This window comes from Emydura macquarii, unplaced genomic scaffold (genome assembly GCF_026122565.2).
Source record: "Emydura macquarii macquarii isolate MOO-44397 ecotype Brisbane River unplaced genomic scaffold, CSIRO-AGI_Emac_v2 contig_2636, whole genome shotgun sequence".
Classification (NCBI taxonomy): Eukaryota; Metazoa; Chordata; order Testudines; family Chelidae; genus Emydura; species Emydura macquarii.
The window spans coordinates 20645496-20673378 of NW_027132773.1; the positions used below are offsets into that span (position 1 = coordinate 20645496).

The window sequence follows — 27883 nt, forward strand, 5'->3', positions numbered from 1 at the left end:
TTATGTGCTTTCCATGAAGCTTGACAATTCTAAACAACATCTCCAAGTAGACTTAATATTCATCTCCCAGGAACTGCTTCAAGCAGCTGGGCTTCCTTATTGCAGTAAATCAGGTGCTGATGTATCTTTGAGTCACAGTTTTCTTCCCCACACCCTAACCCAGGATGTTATCTGTATCACCACCACCAAGAAAGGTTCATGTCCAAAGCCTCTTATTTATGAAAGACTTGCACCATGGTTCAGCTTTTTTCAGATATATTTTTGAGTTGGTGTCAAATTTTAGAATAATGTGACTCGAATATAAACTGAGAAAGACTCAGAGCCCAAGACAATTTAAAAACCATATCAGTAATGCAAAGGCAGTAAGTGTGCGAAACAGGTTACCAAAATTGTAACTAAGAACAATTGGGAAAAAATTATAATAGATTATATCAACAACAAATACCTTTACTTTTTGGTATTACTGGCAGGAGTTGTTTTTGGAGAAAGTGTAAATGGCTATTTTCTGGTGCAGTCACAGTTTGGGCTTTTGACATTTCTTCTAATCTTGGAGGAATAATTCCAGAAGCTGTGACTGCTGAATCATTCTTTGCTGTTATCGTTGGCAGTAAAGATGAAGGATTCCCAAATGTCAAGACGTTGGGGCTTTTAGTACCCGATAAATTTTTAAGTGAAATGCTGGTAGAATCCCAGTCTGATACATCTGAAAAGAATATCAGATTTAAAAGAATAAAAATGCAGACAATAATGCTAAGTTCTAGTAACATTTGCAGCCATCCATAATCACCACATAGCAGACTGCATCTTTCTACCCTCAGATGCACATTCAGTGGTCGGAGTTTCTCAACGGTGTCAAAGCCACTTAGACACATCCCAAAGGCAATCTGTGAGCATTCAGAGACTACTGTTCTAGCAGAGCATCATTTGTGTGTACCTTAGCAAGCCACTAAAAATTATTTTTGATGCTATCTTATGATTAAGAGGACAGATCTTTTTTTCCTTTCTATCTTGAGATTTCCTTCTGAACAACTGAGGAAACCTTATAAAGGGATTCTTGCAGAGTGAAGAAGGAACTGATTATTTTATTTGCATAAAGGGAAAGGGCATTTTAGCTATGATCTGAAAGCCCCATATTCTAAAAACAGATATGATCTGAGAGTCAGTATCTAGGAAAGCAATATGGAAAAGTAGTACCTGTGATGCTTTGAGTAACAGCAGGCCAGTAAGGGGTTCAGTCAACATCTGCCTTGGAACTCTGGGTACCTTAAATGCTCAATGCTGTTGTGGCTCACAGCCCTGACACCATCAGCCAACATACAAGCATGCAGGTCATACCCTGGCTTCTACCACCCAGTTACTCTTTACAGGGGGACCTCACCAATCCATTCTGCCCCCAAATACTCTCTCTCTGCAGTTCTCAGCCCCTCTTACGGGAGCATCCACAAAACCTTATCAAGTATGCTGCTCCTTTAAAGTGACATTGCACAGCAGCTTATTAACTTAACTGGAGTTGACAAATCCTCCACTTCAATCAAAACACTGAGTTGGTTTATGGTTAAAGTAAAACAAGTTTATTAACAAAAAGACACAGACTTAAGTTATACCAAGAATAAAAATAGAAATGGTTACAAACAAAAGTAAAAATACGCTTCTAAGACTAAAACTTAACAAACTAAAGTCATTTGTTCAAAGAAGTTTGCCTCATCTCTGTCATTCTTCCAACATGGCTGGCCAATTCTGAAACCAGGACCCAACTCAGACAGCTATGTCAGGGCTGTGAGCCACAGCAGCATAGCATTTAAGGCACCCAGAGTTCCACGGCAGATGTTGACTGAACACCATAACTGGCCTCAGTGAATCCCAAAATGCCACATTGGCACAGTCAGTAGGATTCACAGACATCTTGCTATTTCACTAAGATTTACATTTCAAGCGGTGGTAAAATAGTTTTAAGTGATTCCCAAGTGAAAAGGCTGGGAACAATCAAAAAAAGATTACAGCTTTATTATTTTTTGTTTATCACAGGTGTGGAAACAGAACAAAGGAAGTTTAAAATCAGCAAGAGTGAAACAATTGCAAATTTAGAGCTGGCTATATTGGAAAAGCCACAAAACACAGAATCCTGAATTCAGCTCTTGGACAATTAATAAAAGAGAAAAACATTACAAATCAATGTAAATTAAACAAAACTAAAAATCCTTTAAATCCACATTTTCTCTATACAACGCTTAGGATTTCAAGCGGTGGCTGTATTTTTGGATCAGTTATTGTGTGTTAAAGAAAGAATTTGCAAATGTCATAAGGTATGCTGTTTAAAGCACAGAATACCAGCAAATTAAATATGGAAGTTTATACATTGATTGGTAAATCATTTTTGTATAAATTGCAATTAATATATATATTAGTCACGAAAAAGGACAAAAATATATAAATACCTTCAATATCATCTGCATCATCTAAACCAAGTTCTTCCATTAAATCTTCAAAAAAAGAAAGCAATGTTTAAGCTAAATATTTGTTAATGAAGATGCCTGGTCACCCAGCAAAATTTGATGTAGTGAATATTACCTGATTTTTGTTTTTCGCCAATCTCCCTTCCTTTTGCAGGACAGGAAGAGGTGTCATTTGTTTCTAAAATTCCTTGAGTTGCCTTTGGCTATTATAGACACAATCCAACACAAAAAAATAAATTAAATTAAAAATTATACATTCTTTAATTAGTAAGACAAATTCTTAGTAATGACACTTACCTGTGAATCAAGGGTTTTCTCAGAGAAACCTAAAAAGAGGGAAAAAATTTTTACCTAGCATCATTTAAAATCGTGAAGTGCAATAGTTATCAACTTCATGCAATATCAGTACCTTGTGTGATAAGAATGTATTGCATATTTGCAAACATTGTTTTAATTCCACAAGACTTAGTTTTCATTAAGCTAAATATATGATAGCAACCAGCATATGTTTGTTTTATAGAAACACACAATTATTCAATCATGCACCTCAGATTTCAAGTGACCAAATTAGAGTAATTCATGTGAAGCAGTAAGGCCATGCTGACTAACAGTACAAAAATAAAACCTTTATTCTTTCTTAGAAGGCAATAATCCATTCCCTGAGTGGAAAGTTACAAAAGCCAAAGGAGAGGTGGAGTAGTTTAATATGTCAAAAAGCAGTGCAACAGTGCTATTACTGTGATTATACCACACGTATGTTGAAGAATCTCTATTTTCTGTAGATGGGAGAAGTAGGAGGAGAGTAATATGCAAGTACAGGAGAATGGATATAGGGACCTGTGATGTCACCACTAAATGATGTCATCTCAGTTCAGTTATCCTCAGATCAGTGGCTTAGTTTACCAGGAAATAACAGAAACAACTCTTCTGTTTGGTTGTATTGTCCACTTGTAATATAATTCTTAATAATAGAGTTTCAACTTTTGTCTAGTGTAAAATCAGTTTGAAACCCATGTGATACACTGGCCTGCCTACACTTCTTGTAGCCTCTAGCTTAGTCATCATACTGTTTCTTGATTCTCTTTTGCAAGAAGAAATATAAAATGTGTCTCAGAAAGGATGTACAGTGTAATTTTGATACTGCCAAAATTCAAGTGTTATTATAAGCAACTATTACTTGATCTTAATAAAACTGCTGTCCAGTGATATGGTAATCTTTCTAATGTATTTCCTTAATTGTATTTTGATTTAAAAAAAAAAAAATTTTTTTTAAATTTATTTTAGCATAATCATACTAAACTAAAGGGAATGCAAAGCAACAGAGTTCCCCAAAGCAACCCTGCAGTACAGGATTGCAAGCCTTCAAAGAGTTGGAAAATGGTTTGGCTACAGGCTAATGACATATAATATGAAATTTTCATTTAATTGTATCGATATGTCCACCACATTCCAATGAGAGAGACAAAAGTAATAATTCTTTAAGGAGAAAAATAGGAGGAAGCGTGTTGTCTTAGCAGCAAAGCTTTCCTGTCCTTTTCAGAAGCAAATAGTCACAGAGCACCAGTCAAAAAGTTTATCACAACACTTTTTGACCATAAAAAAGCTCTCATACCATCTTTTCTGTCAGAAAAAGACTTTCTACACAAATAGAAAAAACCTGAACTTAGTCAAGGTTTTGAAGAACATTTACAAGAATCTACTGAAAACACACTTTGAACTACTAAGGAGAGTTACTACCAATTACTACCCATTTTAGCTGCTAGTCAATGGTCAAGGACATACAAACTACCACTGCTCCTATGAAGTGGATCATCTCCTGAATTAATGTTAAACAAAAATTAAAAAAAAAACAAAGAACGACAATTAACAAGCAGTTTTCTACTGCCACTGAGAGAATATCCACTCCTTTATTTTGAAGAATTCTTAAGGCATCCATGTGAAATTAAGCTTACTTTATAAAAGCTCATGAACTATGGATAACAATACAATGATAAAATTACCTTCATTTGGTTCCTCAAAAATACTTTGCATGTGTTTTTCAGTTCTTACAGCAGATGAAAGCAACAGGTTGGATGGCAGTTTTCTTGGACTTTCAGAAGCACACTGGTTAATTAAAAATATTCATGATAACCTGGATGCAATTCATTCTTAATTGCTTTCCACAGAAAATGTATGAACATTTTTAGTTCCTGGGTATCAGCAATGATTTACAACCAAACATATACCCCGTATACATAGCACTCATGTATCTCTGAAAAACTTTGGACAGGAAATGTCATCATATAGTCTATTTAAAAATCATAATGCTTATGAATTTTGAAGTGTTTGCTAGTTAAAATTTCTTTCATCTAAGGTGTCGGAACTAACCTTGATAAACATAGAAGTGGTAAAATGACGTAGGGAAATTATTAGATTAAGATAACAAATGAAAAGAAAATGACTGCTTGAATAATTGCAGTTCTTTACAATGATTGTTTGTTTGTATTTAACACTATAGGTGTAGGTGATATTCACATCCTCAGCACACAATTCTATGGGTGCTATGCATGCACCCTACCATAATCAAGAGGCCCACAGTTACATAAGAAATGCTACGAGGAGGACAAAAAAAACAAAGTCCAACAAAGCCAAAAAATTTACAAATTAACACTAACTATCCTAAAACTTTAAGATTAAAATTTTAAAAGGAAAAAAGTTAAACTTTCTCAAAGGATACTAGTGGGATGAGACACCACTACATTCTCCTTGCTACCTAAAGCAGTCAGCAAGAACTGAATAGCAATTGGAGTTCTGCTTCTTTATATACCCTGATGTGGGAGAGGCCAGAGAACATAGCTAGGTGTACATGCAGCTTCACTGATTACATAATGTTTTTCATAATGTGCATCAGCTAAAGAGGGGATTCTACAAAGGCAAGGCTTGAAGACAGAAATGGCCACAAATGCATTCAGTGAGAGTTTTACTGTTGACTTAAAGGAAGCCAAGATTTCATCCAAGGTCGTTTTTTGATAAAACAGAATTAAATAACTAACATTTCTAAATTTCAAAACATTTAAAACAAACTCTTTAATAACTCAATGTGACGCTAGAAATACTAATTGAATCTGGGGATTCACTGCTAGGAGACCTAGGTTATTAATAGTCTTAACTAGTCAGCCCTTAATATAGCAATACTTCAAACCTCCGGCATCAAACCCTATGATCCATCAAGCAGCGAAGAAGTCAGAAATGCAACAAAAGTAAACTCTTGAGTGGTACTGAATTGAATAAAATTGGTGGGATCATAATAGCCATATTAATGGAAAGTACCTCTGAATCCCAGGGTGATTCTGTATCCTCCTCCTCTTCTAATCCTAATTCTGACATCATATCTACAGAATAAAACAAATACAAAACTTTACTTTTCTCTTACAAACATTTCACATTAGTTTGTACTCTTAACAGACAAGCCAGACAAGTATAGAAAAAATCCTAGTTATTTCTATCTCTAAGATAGCCAATAGGCATACATAATTTATTTGTATACAGAATTGAGATAATTCATATCTGCTGCTAGGCTAACTGCACACCACAATGTGTTACACTGTTTCCTTTAGGCCTCTATGCCTGCATCTTTCTTCTGTCCTCCAGTGGGAGCCTGCTAAACACCTGCCATACCTGTTGGAGAAAGAAACTGAAGGCTAAGGTCTGGGCTACACTTAAAAATTACATTAACCTACCAATGTCACACAGGGCTGTGAAGTATTTTGTCCTTAAGAGCAGGAATTGTTTGACTTAACCCCTGGGTGCAGACAAGGGTAGATTAACAGAAGAATTCTTCCATTGATTTATCTACTGCCTCTCACGAAGGTAGATTACCTACCCTGATGGAAAAATCCCTTCCATTGATATAGAAAGCATCTATACCACAGTGCTACAGTGGCACACATGCAGTGCTGTTGCTGAGCAACTGTAGTGTACACATAACCCGAGAAATAGCTAACTCCTTATATGTGAAGGCATGACGACATCCTCAAAAGTCAGTGTTCTGGCTCCATCTGCTCGTTCGTAGGAACTTAAACAAATATCTGGACTGGTCTAGAAGATTCAACAAAATAAGAATTATAAGCACTGGTATTACATGCTGCCATTGAGGAGCTCCATTTAACGAGCATTCTGTATTAACCACAATTTCCAAATGGTTTTAATGCATAGCCCCATTTGGAGTGTGCTTCAGTACTCTAATCTCAAAAATGACAGAGACATGGTGTTGGTAGCTAGAACCCGTCAAAAATAGATTTGAATCCTACCTGCTAGAAACAGAAGAAAAAAAAACACCATACTAGCCCCTGATGCTATCTGATCATCTAAAAGTAACTGAAGGTTGTGAAATGAGATCATTTGTGGAAATACAACCTCAACTAAAGGGTGGGATATAACATTCACTTTCTTTTCCCATTTTTGTCCTCCACTCCACTCACCAACATCACTTTAGACGTCTGTGAGGTGATAATTTACTTAAATTAAAAAAATGCAGTATAGAAAAAATCCTAGTTATTTCTATCTCTAAGCTTTCCAATGTCCAATGTACTTTATATCTTTTTTAGATTGGAAGAATTTGAAGACAGGGACTATCTGTAATGTGTGTCTTGTACATCAATGAGCCTAATATTGTTGGCATTTTAAAAAAATTGATAATTGGGACTGAGTCTCAGTCAGTCTCAGCCATACTTGCATCTCAGCTAGATACTGGGAAAGACTTAGAACACACTTTTGGATTAACTATGATGGAGAAAAATTTGGTTGCTATTAGCATTCTAAAGGCACCACAACTCCCCCACTAACCCTCCTAAAAGCTGCAAATAAGAAGGTGATAATGAAAACGTAGGATGCCACACAAGGTTACCTTCGGACAGAAGAGCAATTACCCAATATCACCCTTTGGAGTCCCTTAGAAACAAAGGAACAAAGTCACTTATTAGCTGAGTAATTTCCTGAAAGGGTACCCAGGCAAATGAAAAACATCTTTCAGGGTTCACAATAGCATAGGCAGCAGATTATGATCTTTTCTTAATACTCACACACAGTAAACTAAACCAAGAAAAATATTTGTATTACCATTTACTAGTTTACCTGTCCTAACAGCGACATCCGAGGGATTCTGTACTTCACGATTGCCTTTACAAATCAAACTTTTATGTACATTTGAAATTTGTGGTTGCTCTATCTCATCTTCCTCCTCCGATGATTCTTCCTAATAGAAAGAGATTGAATGAGAAACATCTTTCCAAAAAAAAAAAAAAACCCCAAAAAACAACACACACCACACAATTACTTCATATCTATTTTAAGATGTTACACTTCCAACCATTATTGTAGAATCTGAGTATCTCCCATATCAAATCAACAGTAATACAAAGTCCCTTGCTAAGGCAAAAATTTCTGCTTGGGCATGGGATTTGTTTACTTAGGTGAATGATTCATTTGTTTTAGGTGGATTTTGTTTTGTTTTTTGGAGGAGGCACATTTGATTGGACAAAAACGTCAATGTTGCGTGTGTCATTCTTGCTATGGTGAAAAGTTTTTGCAGCATTTCTTGAAGATGGACAGATTCACCTAATCTTCTCTGAAATTTCATTCCTTAGCTGATCACCTCAACCAAGAATGCTTTTATAACCAGATCTCACACACTTGGTCGTGGAATTTATGGATATTGCCCCAGAGGAGCGCAACTGACCTTCTGATTCTAAAAGCAATTTTATATTCCAACCACCTTCTTTTACTCCTTTTTTTGTAAAGCAACAATTCAGTTTATGCTGTTATGACAAGTAAATTGAATTAACACATTTGGATTTTGTCAGAACCTAGATACTCTTGCAAACAATAACCAATTTATCCTATGCATCATTCTTTAGGCCACAAATTACACTGATTTCAGAACAATGTAACATTCATCCTTCTCTAGCATCATAACCACAAGTATTGAAAAAAATGCTGTCCACTACTATCCTAACTAATGCATGAAACTCTGCTTTATTAGAAACAAATGTATGGTCAGTCATTTCTTTATTCAATGCTGAAAATCAGATTAAATTCAAGTTACATGATTCTTGTTATCATTCCTCTATTAATGTTTTTCATTTAATTATATTCAAACCATTTAATTACAATATAACTACCTTGTGTCTTATCTCTGCTTTACCTGTGTAAAAATCCTTGTTATTGGGTTTGCTCCCTTTTACTTACTTGGATGCTTGGTTGAAATGATTCTTTCAGATTTTCTTCACCACTATTTAGAGGCAAATTCTCACTTTTTGGTTCCAGGGTTTCATAAACAGCATTACCCAATTCCTCAGAATTCTTGCATTGCTCCTTTCCAGCATTTTGATCATCTAGAGATCTAAGATTCTCTGAGGCCTGTCTTCTGTTCTCATGCCTTTGATTTTCTGCCTCTGACCAAGGATCATCATCACTTTCAAAGATATCATCTACTAAGTTTGTTTTTTCCCCCTTCATGTAATAACTATTTAAGACGGATGGAGATGCACCTTTTTTCCAGGCTGTCATTTCAGAGTCTTCAAAAGAACAGATGGTATTTCTGTGAAACCCTTTCTGGGTCTTACATGTGATTTTCTCATTTCCATCTGTATCTAACAATTCATTTATATTCTGAAATTCATCAATTTCTTCATGTTCACTACCATCTTCTTTTTTTGATGAATCATACAGTACTTCATTATTTACCATCTTAGATGATATGCCAGTTATATTTTCCTTTAAATCTTCATAATATCCAGCTATAAAAGACACAGGAATATCAACAGACTCCTGCATTTCCTGATCATTTTTTTCACATGTCTCATGACTACCATCGGGTATATTTCTGCTTCCATGTTTAACTTCCCCTTCAGATTTAATAGCACTGCTAAAGATTTCTAACTCTTGATCAGTTTCTTCTCCCTTATCCTCCGATTTTACAAAATATTCCTCTTCCTCATCCTCTATGTAATCATCTTGACTTCCTTCTTCATCTTCTGTATCTTCATTCTCTTTTTCTTCCTGACTAAATTCTTCCTCATCATCTTCCTCTTCTTCATTTTCTTCCTCTAATTCTCCTTTCTCCTGTTTGCTTGCTTCTGAAATATCTTCATCTGTCAGTTCTTTACATTCTCTTTTATTCAAATTTGCGTTTTTTCTGGTTACTTGTTTGAGGTTTTGCCTTGATGACTGAAGACTTCCAATTCTGGTATCTTCACCATCTTCATAAAATCAAATATGAATTTGAAAAAAATAAACACAACATATGAACAAACAAATTAATTGTACAAGCAAACAAAATTTTACCTGTTTAAACCCTAGGAGAGGAGGAGTCATCTGGGAAGGTTCTGAAAAGGAGCCAGGTGAGGGATGGATGGGCTGAGGGTAGGACTTGACTTGGGATAAAGGCTTAGGAGAGGATTCAATGACATCTTCAGCTTCACAATCTGATTTATTTTGCTGTGAAATGGCTATATGTTCTGTTCTCATAATGCTACTTTTCTCACCTACTATAGTAAAAAAATCAAAGTTTAAATATACTTAAAAGAGAAAACAAAATATATAATAAATCTACAATTTCCCATCAACATATAATGTAATAAAGGAGATTTTTCCCCAAAATTGCTTACTGTTTTTCTTGAATTGCTGAGAAGAGTTCATTAGCAAAGTCAAATTTGGCTTCTGCGGTTTCTGTAAAAAAAGTTAATTTAAGCATATTGAATTAAATTAATAGTAAGTAACACCCCTCTGTTTATATTAAATATTGAAGAGTAAATTCATCAACATAATCTTACTGACAATGCCAGATGAGGCCTCCATCCTGTAGTCTTGATTCAGTCAGCACTCTCGTTGAAGTCAGTCAATAAAAGTTTTGCCCAAAAGATTTAGCCCATACACTGTTAACCAAAATATTTTAAAGTATACTACTAAAATCTATTCTTTAATCTACTCGGCATTAGCAATACTGACATTTAGGAAGTTTTGTTTCAACTTCATATCTAAGGGTCTTAAATATCTGATAGATTCCCTAGCATTAGTCAACAGATTAGTCACTTAAAATGGACCAGTTCATTGTCCGATGGCACCAAAATTCCTACATCATGTTGGGAAGATGCATTGCTTCTATTTTAAACACGGAATGCACATGAAATAAAGTGGAAATCCAGCAATTCATCCTCTGAGTGGAAGCAGTGGCGTACCAAGAGGCGGGGGGGGAGGCCCCTGGTTACCTGCCTGTGGCGGGACGCCAGGCTGGCCCTTCACTGATGCGCAAGAAGCGGGGGACACAGGAGGCTCTGAGAGGAACTCCGCTGCGCTCCTCCCCCCCGCCATGAAGGGCCAGCCTGGCACACCCCCACCTCTAAGCCAGGTGGGTAAGGCCACCCCGGCAAAGCCAGCGCTGGGCTGTGGGGCTGAAGCATTGGGTAAGCGCCGAGCCAGTCCTTCATGATGGGTGGGGGGGGCGCAGGAGGCACTGAGGGCGCCCCTCAGCGCCTCTCCCGCCCCGTGCGCACGTTGTGAAGAGCCAGCCTAGCTCCACCTCCCCAGACCAGGGGGTGTGGCTGCCCTGTCCAAGCTGGTGTCAGGCTGCAGCAGGAGAGGTGGACGCTGCACAGCAGGTAAGTGTGAGGAGAGGGGCGGCGTAGCCAACCCTGAATTTGCGCTCTCCCAAGCCTCATGCCTCCCCCTCTTGGGGAGCAGCACCGGGCTCCCTCCTGTCCTGTGCGGTGTGGAGGAGAGGCACAAATGTAAGCTTGGCCCTCGGGCGCCAGGGACCCTCCATACATGAGTGGAAGAGAAAACAGTCATCAAACAGATTAAAAAAATACTCACATAGAAACTAGCAGGAATTCAGATAAGAACAGATTAGTGATCCAGACAGATATAACCTAATTCCTGTGTCTACCATGTTCAATCAAATTATTCAACAGGTGGTGGTGCTTAAAAACAAGACCCAGTGCTCCTTAACAGCCTATTGTGTATTTTGGCAATGGTATATTAATACTATAAGAACTTTGTGATGCACTGTACCTGAAGACAGCATCCTGCAACCCCCATATTCACCACTTATATATGGTTATGTTATTTTGTACAAAGAATGCCTTGTAAGGTATCACATGAAAGGTTAAAACTTAGTGTTCTGTCAAAATAAGTATATCAACACTGTATATGGAGTTATGAGATTTTGTTAAAGGATTGTTATTGAAATATATTGTGAGTCTGGGAGACGCACATAGCTAGCTCTCCGGTGGCAACAAATCAGGTGACCCACACCCAGATGCATGTTAAACAACCATCACCAGCCACTGACCAGCAGGGGAATTAAAAATAAGAGATTTACAATTCAATAAGAGGTAGTTGCTCAAGCGCCACACAATTGAGATTGATTAACTCAGGAAGGCCTCAGGACATGTGATACTTGACTCCATGTTTGAACCAGTATTTTTCCAGGCACATAACCTGAGGGTATAAAATAAGGGAAAGTAGCACCATGAGATCACCTCTGCCCTTCCCCACTACTCTGAAGGCAACAAGAACACTTGGAAGAAAAATATTTTGAACTGGGAAGATTGGTCCCAGGCTAAGCAGGGAATTCAGCTCGTGCATTAAGAACATAAGAACAGCCATACTGGGTCATACGAATGGTCCATCTAGCCAATGGAGTTGTGTGAGGATAAAATCAGGTGACCAAACTTCTTTTTTTAAACAAACACCGAAGTAGTGGGCAACAGTATTATAAACATATTATAGTCTGAAGAACTGAGAAATCAGAGATACGAGAGTTATAACAAATCAAGGTGAAGGCAGACATAAGGATTCCAGCAGAAGTGAAATTGAGACAGTATCATACACGGAGAATATTGCAGGGAAGGCAATGGGCAGATTGCAGACATGGGAGAAGAAAATATAGGGGAAAGCAGACGAGATTAAGGTTAAAGACAATGCCAAAATCATGGGAAGTTGACTACTATCTTCTGTACTTTGAGATGTCATAAGAAAAAAATTGATATGCATAACATTTTACAGACATAAGACAAGATTCCTGCTTTGAAGAGCTAAACCAAAGAGATATCACAAGGAAAAGTGAGAGCAGACCACAGAGGTGAGGAAAAGGAAGAGAGCCAGGAAAAAAGGGGGAAAAGAATACTACTTATGAATGAATAACATTCAACAGCTGACTAGTTGTTTCAGATTGTCTCTCTTTAAAAACAAAATCATCAAGTATGTGTGTGATAAAAGATATCACCAATGTGAAGATTATCAATGAGAGACTAACCAGAAAAAACTTAGATTTGAGAAGGGACCGGAAGTTTGAATGGGATTTGAAAACAGTTACACAGAAAAAAGAGGCTATTCTGGTTGGGGGGCAATAAGAAAAATGGTGGGAATCCCAGAGGGAGAAACAAAGACAATATGGAAGACGCAGGAGTGTGCAGAGAGTAGAATGAAAAGTGGGAATGTAGAGGAAACGAGCTGAGAAGCAAGCAAGGCGAGCTGTGTAAATGCTTAAAGTTGAAGTAATGGAGTTTGAAGTTGATAAACCATCAGAAAGCCAGTAAAAGGATTTTAGGAATGGGATGAAGAACATGATCAGAGCATCAGAAAAGGAAGAGGGGATGTCAGTGCTCTGAGGTTAACAAATTTGTTGCTGAGGAAATGGGAACCACTCAAGATGGTGAAGCATTTAAGTGAAACTGGATACAAAAAATATCTGCTGGAAAGAAAACAGGCAAATAAACAATTTCATTTTAATGCATTTTAGTCTGTCATAAAAGTGCTACAATTCAAGATCATATTCTTAATTCTGGAAGGAAGTAGAGGTAATTGTATAGTTTAAAAAACTAACCTTTATTCTCTTGTATTCATAGTTCAAATTAGTCGAAGTAAATATGAAGTCAAAGAATGAAGTGGTCTCTAACTCATCATCTACTGAACATTTATTTAATCATAATACCTTCACACACTTTGCCACAACTAAAAGTCTTTTTAGAAGGTGTTCAATAGGAACAGAAAGGGTAACTAGAAGTGAAGTCTCTCAATCACTGGAAAGAAATATATTTGGTAAAATCTCCCAAATGTTAAAAAATAAAGTATATATTCTTCATCTTATAGCTAGGAAATATTTTTCCATAAGAGCTCTCTCTATACCTTGAGGGTAATATCTATTTCTTCCTCTTCTGATGTAAGCCAGCTGTCATCATCTTCATCTTTTTCAGAGCTTCTTAAATAACAAAAACAAGACAATAATAAGTCTCTCTCTCTATAGGATTTGCTAAAATACGTTAATTAAAAAAAAAAAAAAAAACAAACAAACAAACAAACAAAAACCCTTACCTTACTGAATCTCCTTGGGAAAGGTCATCTATGACTGTTCAAATATTGATTAAAAATAAAAAAGAAATGTATAATTTTAGCATTAAGAGCATAAGACTTGGAAACTGCCAAAGTTAATTAAAAATATTTAGCATGAGCAAACCTACAAGTAATTGCAGGCTGAAACTTAGTATAGACATCTTAATCAACGGTAGTATGAATGTAAATATATTTTCTATTGTCAATTGAAAAAATCTGTATGTTCAAAGGATAAAACAAATAAGATCTCCAGTTTTGTAAACTATTTTGCACCTTTGTTCAAAATATTATATACAATTTAAAAATGTAACTAAGTGCATGAAGTTAGTAAACTATTGATACATAGTAATTTTGTATTTACAGTATGGGCATTACTCTGACAATTCAAAGGGAATGAAAAACAGGCTTAATCTCCAGCTAAGGAGTACTGTTGCATAGGGAAATTGCCAGTTGGTGTAAAGTTGGTTGGGCCAGCTCTACATCACTCACTCTTGACCCCCTTGAGTAAGAGGCATAACATGGACAGGAGAGATGTGAGTAGAGCATGTTGCACTGAAACAAACCTTTGCTAATGAAATGACAGTAACATATACCGGTGGCCACACTACATCCTTGTTGTCCTGAGGACTGGGGAGGCCAAAAGATGGTGAAAAACCACTTATGTCCCATCCCCAGCTATCCAGAGTGCAGCTCTAGCACACCCAAAGATGGGACCCATAGCGCAGTCAGCAATAAAAACCTGACCTTGTGAAGATTTTAGACATGCTTAACTTTATAGATTGCGAGTAGTCACACAGAAATAAATGGAACTACACACTGTTCATAAAGTTAAGAGTATACTTACATGTTTGCAGGATTTGGGCCTTACTTACTACAGACTGATATCCAAGACATTGTAATTAGAAACCAGTTCTGCAAATTATTGAGATTCCCCAACTCCCACTGACTTTAATGAGAGTTGAGGGAACTCTGTACTTTCCGGGATCAGAAAATAAATATTGTTCTATGTACAGAAAAATAGATATTTGAGGTTCCATTGTGTGGTAAGTCTTGTTATTATTATTTTAAAAGAAGTTAGGAATATGCTTTTCTGACTTTCCATGAAGAATTTTCTTTCGTGTGTGTGGAAAATTCCTTAACATTGAAATCGAATACTAAAAAACTGTCTTAAATAAAAGACTGAAATAAACATAATGAAGTCAGGAAGCTGAAAATTTACAGTTACACCATGTCAGTTACTTAAATACAGGTCAATATAATCTCAAGGCATACATGTCCTCTGTTCTATAACAAACCAAACAAAATATAAAAAAAACCTTGTTTTAAGATGACATTAATTATATTCTTCATAACTCCAGAGTTAATGTTGGTACACTTATGATTTTTTCAAAATCTGTGCAGAATTTTCACACTTGCCTTACTGTTTACACCCATTCTGTCATTTTTGATAGACACACCTGAATGGTTGTAACTTTAACTCTGGCATAGATGAAACACTGATTAAAAAAATTCTGACCTGCAATAACGGTGTTAAGTGCAAATATTTTCACTGAATTTTGCCCTTTCTTCAAAAAGACGCTCTCTCAAAACTCAATTTTTTCTCTAAAATTTTCCATTTTAAAGATATATTTTTCTTTATAAATTTATTAATTTAGCTTGCTGAATGTTCTTCAAAATTTTTCTCTTTTTTGCACTGCCATTATCATCGGTTTTTTAGTCACATTATGCCTTTCAAAAAACAAACAAAAAAAAAACAAAAAAACCAGAAGATTTACCGAGCTAACTTCAAAAACAAAGTATTTTTTTTAAATGACATAGAAATATTAATTTTTCATTTTTTCCCAAAAAGGTTACAATACACCCAAAACCCCCTAATTTTGCAGGAATTCCCATAAATTATATTTAACCAATTTGTCTTTCTTATGAAGATATCACTTATTGCTCATTTTTTATCCTATTCATAGATTTGATATTTGCAAACTTACTTTGTAATTGCCAGGCCTAATGGCTACCACCTTTAAAATAGACAAATATTTGGGGGACAGCATATAAGAAGCTGATCATCTTTTGTTTTTATTTTGAAATGTAGTTAGAACAACCAGCTTGGATATCGTAAAATTTAAAGAATAAAAACTCTATTCTCTTCTTGTACCAAAACTAGTGAAATTAAAAGATTTAGTTTCCACCTTCCAAAGATAAGGGAAATTAATAGTACGGTACAAACTGCTCTATATAACTGATATCACTATCTCATAGTCACCTCCTCTCCCCATCCTCCCAATATCTGTTAATTTTTTGAGATATAACACTAAGGCTATGTACACACTGAGAGCAGCAAATTCACTGCCGTCAGATCGATTTTTCCAGTTCGATTGAACTGCAGTGAAGAAACACTCCATCGATCTGGAAGTCGATCTAATAAAGCTACCTCCCCAAACTCTGCATAGCTTGCGTAACTCCTGTTGATTGCCGCCAAATTTTGCTGGCAGTGTAGACCTGCCCTAAGGCCATCTTTTAGACCTAGGTGCCTGGAGACGGGGTGTAGAGAGTCTTGACTAGTGTGTTCCACTTCTGTTGGGAGTCTATTATTATAGTTACAATGCATTCATTTTAAATTGAAATTGCTATCAACTCTTGATGGTTACCTAGAATTGTAATAAGCAATAATGAATTATGATTTTCCTTTAGAAGACGAGACAAATTCATTCTGTAAGCTTTGTGTGTTTCAGACACCCTTGGGTTTGGTTTGAACCAGCCATGAAATGCTGATCTAAATTCCAATTATATCTGGGAGTTGCTCATATCCACAGTTTTGGCTCAGGCCCATCTAAAGTTTGAAGCAATATCAAATTAGTAAATTTAAATCAGAACTCTCTATTACTTTATGACACGCTACAGCTCTATGTTCTGCACTGTTACATGAGAAATGCAAGAACTGATTAATCGGTTCTTAAAGATATGCAAAATAACACAAGCTAAGACACACACACACACACACACACACACACACACACAAATTAAAAAACTAAAATCAAACCATTAAAGCACTTTTGATTTCAAACAAAAATAACTAAAAATACAAATACAAACACTTGTATTTGGCATCTTCACACTGGAAGTCATTGTATGGAATACCTTTCCCTGAATCTCTTGTTGTTGATGTCTGGTTGGGAGAATGCTGCATTTCTATTTCCAGTTAGGGAAAGGCATGGAAGGGACAGATGAAACAATGAAATCAGAAAATAAAGTTGTAAAGTAGGAACACGCATACACAAAGATGAAACAAAGAAATACGTAACTACTAACTGTTGTTAATCTACTGAGCAGTTATGATAGTGCTAAAAGCAAACAAGAAATACAACCTGTATAGACTCTTGAGAGATTGCCAACTAGTTTAATTTTCATCTTATTCTCCATAATTTAAAATACCCTCAATTCAATATTAAAACTAAAACATTTCTCTTTCAGATTTGTATTTTACTACTGGCAAACACTAAACTCTACCTCTGGCTTCCCTGAACTCATGTGGCTCTAATCTACCACAAACTATTTATTTTATTTCTTCACATTTATATACGTTTCTATGGGCACCCATTCTGTGTATTGCAGGTATGTTTATTTTCACCATATACATGGAATGCAGGGATAGCATCAGTGCAGTACAATAGTTTGCTGTCTAGAGGACCTAAATTCCCTTCACAAGTACAGTACTGTGCTCCAAAGCTGATGTTTCATCTGTGCCAACAAGCTAATCTGTGAGCTCCATAGGCCAGAGCTATTGCATGAGACCTTTGCACTGGGGATCGCACGTAATCACATTTAGGATCAGGGTACATCCTCCAGTTATGAAGTGGTTTGAAACAATTTCCCCACAGCCCTGGTTAAGTATGTTTCTAATACTTGCTAATAAAGTTGTATCTTTAAGGCAGCTCATTTTAAAGTGGTGTCTATTATTTGTGTAGACCTGAAACAATGACCATACCTTCTGTCCCAGATATGGGCCAGGAAGTGATCCTCCTTATGTAGATCTGTTCATGACCATGTGAAAGTGATGACAGGATTCCTCCTACCCCAGACCCACAAATGGGTAGAGTGTGTGTATGAGGGGCGTGGTGGGGGCAGGGGCAGGACACACACAGACCTCCGACTCCAAAGGAAATACTCAGAAAAGGTAATTCAGACTGGTGCTGTATTAGTTTTCAAAGAGAGTGCTCCATGCTGTGGAAAGAACTCCAGAGACAGCTACAAGCAGGAAGCAGAATGAGGCAGCAATCCCAGAGCCAATGCAGGGGCTTTGCACTTCCACACAAAAGACTCTATGCCTCTGTTATCTCTCCAGGTCTATGCAAACCTTAGAGGAAACCCTGGACTCAATGTCTCTTGAGTGGGGGGTGTGGGCAGACGGGAAGAGTGCCAGGCAATCTTCCCTACTAGTAGAATTCAGAGGAAACTCCATCAGGTTCCCTCACAGACTTCTTCCCCATGCCTCTGCAGCGAGTTTTTCTATGGAAAGGGCAATTTGGCCAAGGTTAGTTACTTCATCAATTACTGTAACTGCAGTGCAGATATAGCAGGGGAACTTGGACATTCTATTTGACAAGCAGTATAAACATGATGGCCTTTCAAAGTTATATTTTTTCTTTGACAGAGCAGTGAACTCAGAAATTTAAAATCTGGTAATTTTCTTGTGACTAATCTACTTGACAGAGTCTTTTTAAGACTTTTTTAAGAGACTGAACAGCTAAACAAAGAGAAATTAAGGCACATTAAAAATCTCAAAAAACCCCCAAAATAAATAATGTTTACTGGTTCTGAGATAAAGTACTGCCTAATCAACCACAATTTGTAAAACATTAGCTTAGGTTACATTACAACATGGTATTAAAAATGAGCAGAATTTGTTAGGACCTGCACAAGGTCTGTCTTCTAATCAAATGTTTTTCTGCACAAATGGACTTTTACTAAATCTCGCTGTGATGAATCAAAACAACACATTTAAGAACTATTCTGATAAAAATTTAAAATAGGCAAGGGCAAAAGTATGTAAGAAATCGTGATGTATGGGGACATTTTTTTGGTCTTTGAACCTCAAACTTTCCTCTAATTTCTTATATACTTTCTCCTCACCAAATCTTTTAATTAAACTACAGCCAATCTACTTTCCACATATTTTACAGGAGTATGGCTCAAAAAGAAAAATTAAAAACTCATTCCATTTTATTTCTTTTAATTAAGGTCATCTATTCAGAAAAAGTAGTAAGAAAATTTTCTGATTCTACAATAATTTGTACTGGTTTGTGAGTTTAGTGTAGTTTCTGGACCTTAAAGCAGTTTAAAAATGTGTGAGCTTGTTGGGAAGAGAAATTATAAAATGTTTTAAACCATTTTGTCCAATTTGTGTTTTGATTATAATTTTCCAGCCGGCTGCAGTACAGATCATTTTCCCCATCTTACAGATGAGAATGGATTCAGATATACAATGAAGTTAAGGCCCAAACTGTTTTAAGTGTCCACTAATTTGGGGTACCTCAGTTCTTAGATGCCCAACTTGAGATGTGTATAAGCTCTCATTGGCTTAAAAAAATTAAAGGGCAAAGACTAAAAGTAGTTATTGAAACACCACCTGGACAACCTGACCAGACCCTACTGAAAGGCAAGGTGTGGATAAGAAGGGATAACTCAATGAGGCGTCACTGGGATCCAGTAAAGAGCCGGAAAAATAGCTGATGATGCAATCTCCTGTAGAGAACTCCTCGGACAACCTTGATCAAAAAAGTACATGACTGTCTTTAGAACAGTATTTAAAGTAGGCAGAGGGTGGTGCTCAGTGGCAAGTAAGGATCCAGCTCATGATCTAGCCTACAAAAGCAAGGGGAAGTCTATCATTCTTGGGATAAGGAATCCTGCAAAGTGCTTCTTTAAATAAATTTCTTTACTCATTTAACAACTATGTGCAAACAGAGAAAAGTAAAGAAAGAAGAAATAAGGAAAACAATCACATCCCTTCACCATAAAAACCTTGTGCTTTGAAATGCAGCAGACTCGAAATGGTTAATGAGATTTCCAGCGTTTACAAGAATATGACAAAATGATGATCTAATAGCATATTCTCCACTGAAGGACAAATGGTGAAATTACCTCCCTTTTTTAAATAAACTGAAGATTTCAAAAGCCAAATTCCAGTCTCTTATAGGGAGCGTGTTAGCCCCCAATTCCTGATTATTCTGGTTTTGCAACCATGTGAATGATCCTGAGTATGCATGATCCAGTACAGAACAGGGTTAAGAGAGGATCCATGCCTGCTTTCCAGTCACAACATGCCTGCTCAGGAGCTCAAGAACTCAAATAAACTTCACATTTCCAGACAGCACTTCTGTCTCTCCACATGTCAGCGCCATCACACCCCTACGGTAGCTGTTTTACAGATGCAACATTAGGAGAGAAGTGGTCCGCAGAGATCATTTAAGTGCCATCACAACCAAGGAAGAAAAATTAATCTTTGAGATCTGGGCTCAGCAGACTGAGGGGAGGAGGGGGGAGGATGTACTCTTTCCTGAGCCTTTTTCTCCCAGTTGTTATGTTTTTATTCTGCAGGTATATATGCGGGTATTAAGATTTTATTTTGCAGGTATATGCGTGGGTATTAAGATAAATCTCACTCATGTTCTGTTTATCTGTAATAGCAGTACCATGTGGTTCGACAGATGACAATAATTGCCCAGGAGATGGAGATGTTATTTGGCCCAATGGTTCATCCAGCCCTCCCAGCTAGCAGCTCCACTTTGGAACTATAAGATGATGATATTCTTTGTGTCACAGAGACTCCTCATTTAACAGTCAGTCACTGAGACCTGTCACTACAGAATCAGTAGGCATGTACACTGCTTTTTGCCATCAAACCCTCAAAGGCCAGGGGCAGCATCACAGATAGCTTTTTGGGAGGGAGCTACATTTTGATTATTGCATGGGTGGTGTGTAGAACCCCAAACACAAGATATGATTCTTCAGGATACCAGTACACATAGCACTCCACATACGGAATCAGGTAGGGCCAAGGAGTTCAGCTCCATGTCCCTGAGGAAGGCTGGAACAGGATTTGGCCCTAAACTTGATTTAGTCTTTTGGGAAGAAAAAAGGAAAGTAACGGTGAGCTTTCTGTGTTTTATTTTGCTCATATACATCCTCACAATTTTCAAAAATTTGTGATTAGCTGCATTTGAATGATGTCTGCTTTGTCTACTCACCACATTACTAAATTTAATGATTAGATATTAATATCACAAACAACATAAAGTCTTAGTTTAAAATAATGCAAATATGAATGATTTATATTGCTTGTACTGTACATAGTAAAAGGGAATTTCAAGGTGGGAAAATATTTTTTGTTTATGGAATCTATTTTTCGTGCTTCAGAGGCTTGTAGGTGTAGATTAGATTTTGAAAGTTCCTTAACAGCTTCTTTTGCCTTATGAAGATATATATAATATAATGTCCTGATCATGTTTCAACTCACTGCATTAATGAACTAAATTAATATCATTTTGGAAATTAATGTTTATGTAAGAATCAAAAACAAAGGACATAATGTATACACAAAAATGTATTTTTGTTTTTTATGAGTTTATTTACTTTTTAAAGCCATAATACTTCGTATTATCATAAAAAACTTAACAGCTTAGTTATGACAGAAACAGAAAATTGCGGTGACCAAAGATGACAAATTAAAGTTAACCCATTCCTGCTATTTAAATAGGATATAAGTTTAATTAAGGTTGCACATAATGATATACACACACATGCAAATTCAGTGAAAGCCAAATATAGTAACGTGTTCTTAGACTGAATTTATCTATCACTTCCTTACTGCAGAAAGAACTCTCCTGACTTAATATATGGATCAATCTGCAGTTTTCTGTAAGTGGATTCACCACATCAGAAGGGAGCAGGCAGCAGAAAAATTACTTTCCTGAATAAATATAGTATTTCAGTTCCCGTATTTTTAAAAAGCAGAAATTTTTTGTGCATATTCTAGTGAGATCTGGTGGGGAGAAGGCTGCAATCCTTTGGCGGACAGATCACAGTTGGCCACAAGAGGTACACCAAGAACCTGCTGAGATCCCTAGCCAACTAGTGAGAGATTGGAGCACATACAAAACTTCCTAGGTTGGTCGTTCTGTTTTCTTTGATGGATGAATAAATACAGTTTTAACAAGACATATATGAGGAAAATAGCTATTGCCTCTTCATTTAATTGAATTTTTTTTAAGGATCCTACCTTCTTTATCTGTAGCAGGTGCACCCAAAGTAAAACCAACATCTCCAACCTCGTCTGGACTGCTAAATACTGACATGCCTTTTGTATTGTTTGGGGATGGTTTTTCCACATTTTTCCAGTTAGCATACTCAGAAAGTTGTTTACTAAGACTATAGATAGAAAGAAAGAAAATGCATTCAGGAAATAGTAATGTGACATTTTAATATATAATATTTACTTAACAATAACATCCATTGATCATTCAACGTAAGGTCTAAAAGGTTAATGTACAAAATATTTAATGACATTAGAAGCTATTGTTAAAATTTTAATTGTTAACTGTAATGATTTTTAAATATATATTTTAATAATTTAGACACAAACTGCAATCTGATCTGCATCAGCAGACCCTTAAACACACATGGAGTTCAACTGACGTCAATGGAGCTTCTCAAAGGTACAGATCAAATTGCAGGAACATGACCATGACGTGATGGGATTTTCTTGGTGCGAGTTAATAGAGAACGGGGGTAAAATTTTCCAGAGCAAGTAATTGATTTTTATTGGGATTTAGACACCATTGAAACCTTTAGACAATTAAAGCATACAGACTTTCTAATGTTTTAAAAAAAGTCAAACAAACCTAAACTATTTATTTAGGAAGTATTAACAGGTTTAGAAGTCTTTTCCATATAAATATCAGAATCAAAACAATAATCGTTACAACAGTGAGCTTTTGTTTAGCAACATTATACAATAATATAGTCATCAGGTGTCTCTAGGAGTACCATGTTACAGAGTATCATTACAACATCTATGACACGTTGTTCCTAGTGACTTTATTAAATTGAGTGAAATCTCTGCTTACACATATTTAACAGACCAGGCATGTCTATCAAATGTTAATATTCGAAAAAATTTGACGGATTGCTAGGGGTGTTTTGCAGCTGAATGTACTTTGAATATTGAATAAAAGGGAAACCAAATATCTAAGTATTTATTAATTCTTTATTTTACTGGATACATAATCGCTGTTCATTTTTCATAACAACCACATCTCTCATTTTTTAACCATTCCTCTATAGTTGGACTATTTTTTTTCCAACGAGAGGCTATCTTCAGAGATTGACATAAACTAGTTATATTTTTTTTGCTTTTTAATTGACCAGATGTCATGCCTTCTATTAAAGTTAGAAACTGTTTTGTACAGAAAGCTAAAAAGTAGAGAAACAATACCTAATTTAAAAGTATTGGTACCTTAGGAGAGTGGGCCAATTAAATTTAGTTTTGGTCTCTAAATGAGTTAGAAAAGTTTCTTCACTGAATAGCAAGCCAACCTTATATATTTCACGGCTCTCCCAATCTTTAAAGCTCTCTGGTTCATGATTTCAGTTAAGATCTGGATTATTTGAAATGGGTGTCCTCAGTGAGGGAAAAGAACTTATTTTATATCTACATCTATCCTAAATCCATAGAGTAGCCTTGCTAAACGATGTGTATAAATTTCTGGAGGGCATGATTTTTTCTCAATCCAGTGTAGCCTAATAATGTTTAAATGGCCATAATTTTCTTATTCAATAAAGACCCAGTGTTTGGCTGGGTTAAAGTGCCTCGAACACACTATTGCTTTGAGCTGACTATCTTGAGAGTACCATAGAATATTTGGAACAGGCAGCTCACCCTGCTTAATTGGGCTGTACAAAGTATCTGCATTCACTCTTGGTCTTTTCTTATTTCACATAAATTCAAACAATCTCCTCAAAATCCTGCTGGGGGTCTATCTGTGATGACCATAGAAAGTCTGAAACAAGCTATCCTTGGCAAAATGTTTGTTCTGACTGTAAATGTTCTTCCCAAACAAGAATTGCATACTTCCTCAGCCTTCCATATCTTTTTTGAAGTAGTGGTTTGACATTTAAATCTTGGAGCTCTTCTAGGCTGTTTGAGATTTGAATTCCCAGGTATTTTACAGAATTTGTTGCTCATTTGTACCAAAATGTTTTCTGAAGGAATGACTTTTCAGAGTCTGGCAAATTTATAGTTAGCATTTCAGATTTGGCATAATTTATTTTAAATTCAGATGCTTTCCAAACTCAGGGATTTCTTTAAAAACTAACTTTAGGGAAATATTTGGTTTAGATGAAAAAAAATAAAATTACATCATCTCCATATAAAGCTATTTTCTGATGTGTTCCTGCTAGTTTCATCCTTGTGATAGATTTATTGATCCTTATCCTCTGTGCACAGGGCTTGATAGCTGGTACAAAAAGTAAAGAGACAATGAACATCCCTGCCTATTCCCTCTGTGCAACTGAAACAAGAGATTTAATGTTTTAAATGTTGACATTTAAAAATGAACATACCATCAGGAGGCTTACAATGTAGTAATAATTTAGACTGATATTTACATGGCGAGGATTTGTAAACTTGTTAAAACTTCAACAATTTAAAAAAAAAAAAAAAGAAGTTTAAAAAAAGTATTATGGTGTCAATGCTCTGAGGAATTCCTAATTTTAAAATGGCAAGAAACCCTACAAAACAATGGGAAGTGAGGAGGGCAGTAAGGGTTATAAATGCTACCTGGAGCAGACAGATACTCCAGGGATCATAGGAAGTCTGCCAGAGCCTTTGATAGAGGTAAATGATTAAAACTTTATGGACGTATTTATTCTTTTCTAGGAAAATAGGAATTTCCATATTGAATCAGACTAGTGTCCTGTTTCTGACATTTGCCAGTCCACACAGATAACTATGGAACTGCCATTCTTAAGGGAATTTTTTTCCTAATGCCTATCAGCTACTGGTTGGCTTATGTCCTGAAGCATGACAATGCAGAAGTAATGCTGAATGAATTATTTAACTGCTTACTTCCTTGCTTTTTAGGTTTTGTATTGGTAGAATATGCAGTCTAGAAACGTAAATTTCAATTTAAGAAAGATTTGTTATGGGGGAATTTCCCAAGTTTTTTAAATAGATACATATCAATATTACACGTACTATCAACTTGGAACTTTAAGATGTCTTTTGACACGTTATCATATCAAATTTGAAGACTAAATTCAATCACTAAGGTGTGAAACAGGGATTCTTTTCCAGACTTGAAATTAAAATCTCAATACATTTTTAACTATGGAGTTGCTACCAATAATTCCATAATCAAATCTGCAGTTCTGACTTTACAGTTTTGAAAGAGGTGTAAAAACTCACCCAGAGTATCCACCAATGAGCGCATAATCCTCAGACGTCCATCCATTTATATCTTTATTGGAAACATCAGCACCATAATGAAGGAGAACTTTTATTAAATTAAGCTCTCCTCCAGAGGCAGCAATCATGAGGGGTGTTCTGAAACAACCACAAAATGACATTTAACATATCCATTTATACAATCTTTCATCTTCACTGCTTTAATCCCTATTTGTTTCAAAATATAATTAATCTTTCTCCCTAGTGTAAGTTAAACAAAATCAAAATAAGACAGCCAAAAAATTCTCAGATTCAATTGTAAAGAGAAGAGAAAATAAGCAACTAGCGCACTGTCTTCACAAGTTAATATCAACACTAAACTTAAAAGGTATGTTTGAACTATGGAATTTTTCAAAAAATTCTCACCAGTACTAACGCTAATTCAACTGAATCGTGTTCTCAATAGTAGGCCTCCCACCAATTTGGTACCACCAGTGGGAATTCTTCCCTAAAAGTCTCTTTATAGGAAAAAGAATGGCTGCAGAAGTCAGTGGAAAAGGACTCATTAAATGATGATCCCAAAATAAAAAGGGTAGTTCAATGTCCAGAAGTCAATATGAAAGTAGTTTGCACACTTAGGTGTTTAATTAACAACTTTTATAGCCTCCTCCAATACCCGTAATCAGATTGTAAGAGCAGATTGTAAAAATATTAAGAGGACCTATTATATTCAAACCATTTTTGACTCTGGAAACAGACATAGAAACTGAAATTTTCATCATGATTTAATCCACAAGGAAAAATCTTTCTTCATTCATACTGAATCTGGCTTCCATGCAGATTACTTTCTGATAAGGAATCAGGAAGCTCTTCTTATTTATCACACAGACAAACACTTCTTACATGGTATGTATTCTGCAAATTGCGATTCCTTTTGCACTTATTACTGCACAGGAACAAAAAATATAGCGGCCAATCCATAAAAATATAATTTTTCAGAGAGGATTTACCCTACTTTGCACTTGAAGTGAAATATTGTCACTCACAAGTCTGATGTTAGAGAGACCTGCCAGCAGCAAAATATTTTACACTAACAGATTAAATCTATACTGGAAAGATGATCGCTTGTGAGCTGTCCATGATAGGAACTTTTCTTCTATTAAGGCTTCATTAGGTTACCAAGACGCGTATCAAGGGTACACACAGCAAGCTGTTAAACTGCTGAAATTGTGCAAGATTTAAGTCCTGCTTTCCTAGGCCCTACTGTTCAGTAAAATAACTCCAAACCATCCAGAAATCAGGATTTCTTCCATTTGCTGGAAAAGCAAAGCAACTAAGATAAGTGCATCAATTAATCCCTTGAGCAGAATTTGGTTTAATCTGAATTCCTTATGCATGCAATCACCTTTTGCTAAAAAATAAACTTGTCTGAGGAAATTAATACTAAATTGGAGAATTAAACATTTTAAACTGTATTTGTAATGGTTACTAATGACCATGGTTATTCTAAAAAGTAGACCTCTAGCAAGAAACTAAAGGACAGATTTTTTCCACTTTGTACCACACCACCAGTGGAATCTGGCATAGCCAGTATAGTCCAGAAAGGATCGCACAAGTGATCCTCTTTTTGCTTAGAGATGGCATAGAGTTTCTTAGAGCACAGCACTTCCCTCAGGCAGATTTAGCAAGGAAGAGTAGTCAGGGCCAGAGGAAAGTGGGTGGAATCAGATCACTCTCCCACAACACTAATCATTGGGCTTTTTGCAGGCTTTAATGTACTTTTCACATGCATCTTTGACCTGTGCTTTGTGAAGATCAGCTACACCAGAGGATCTGCCTTTGTACTACTTCTGTAACATTCACAGTTTTGGGCTACTGCTTATACTGTAGGTTGGTCAAGAATTGTTTGACCAATACTTTACCTTTTAGACTTGTCTCTAGCATTTACATCGGCTCCTTTTTTAAGAAGAAACTCAACCATCTCTTGGTGATTTTCAGTTATAGCAATAGTAAGCGGTGTATACCCCTCCTATGAAATAAAGATAAAAAATGATTTTTTCATAGATGTATTATGCACATGCACACAACCCCACTTTCTATTTAAAATAAAAGTTAGATTTAATATGATTAATAACTGAAAAGAGACAAGGTGGGTGACGTAATATCTTTTATTGGACCAACTTCTGCTGGTGAAAGATATAAGCTTCAGAAGATCTCCATAACTCAAAAACCTCTTTCACCAAAAGAAGTTGATCCAATAAAAGATGTTATTTCATCCACCTTGTCTCTAATATCCTGGGACCAACGTAGCTAATAATCCTGCTAATAATTAAAGGATTTTTTTTTAAGAAGAGAATGCTGTGATCATTAACCTGCTAATGCAACACTGTACACTAAAATCCAAAACAATATTTATCTATACAACACAAATAGCACTGGCCACAGCAGCACAAGCTTCCCCATACTGATCCACTAGAGTTCCTCATCCTTGACCCAGAGATAGTAGGATAAAGCTGGTAGTCAGGTTCGCTTTCCAAGCTCATCTAATTCATGTAATCTGTGATGAGGCTGCCAATAAGACAATAATGGTAGGTTTTGTGATGGGGATACTTTTCACTTA

General features: G+C 36.2%; 1 protein-coding gene across 8 annotated transcripts in view; it reads right to left on the bottom strand.

The window, feature by feature from the left end:
• ANKRD26 (ankyrin repeat domain containing 26) overlaps nucleotides 1-27883 on the bottom strand; it is a 130443-nt gene that overhangs the window by 88533 nt on the left and 14027 nt on the right. For all 8 annotated transcript variants that reach the window (XR_010922858.1, XM_067564264.1, XM_067564261.1 and 5 more), the window contains exons 4-17: nucleotides 27186-27292; nucleotides 25285-25422; nucleotides 22099-22247; nucleotides 13806-13839; nucleotides 13620-13692; nucleotides 10100-10160; nucleotides 9777-9979; nucleotides 7566-7686; nucleotides 5763-5824; nucleotides 4454-4556; nucleotides 2751-2779; nucleotides 2569-2656; nucleotides 2436-2480; nucleotides 446-703 (exon numbers count right to left, since the gene is read on the bottom strand). Coding sequence is in view for 7 of the 8 variants with exons in the window: in XM_067564264.1 (XP_067420365.1) it covers nucleotides 446-703; nucleotides 2436-2480; nucleotides 2569-2656; nucleotides 2751-2779; nucleotides 4454-4556; nucleotides 5763-5824; nucleotides 7566-7686; nucleotides 9777-9979; nucleotides 10100-10160; nucleotides 13620-13692; nucleotides 13806-13839; nucleotides 22099-22247; nucleotides 25285-25422; nucleotides 27186-27292 (1471 nt within the window). In the remaining variant the exon portion in view is untranslated. The remainder of the gene's footprint in view (nucleotides 1-445; nucleotides 704-2435; nucleotides 2481-2568; nucleotides 2657-2750; nucleotides 2780-4453; nucleotides 4557-5762; nucleotides 5825-7565; nucleotides 7687-9776; nucleotides 9980-10099; nucleotides 10161-13619; nucleotides 13693-13805; nucleotides 13840-22098; nucleotides 22248-25284; nucleotides 25423-27185; nucleotides 27293-27883) is intronic.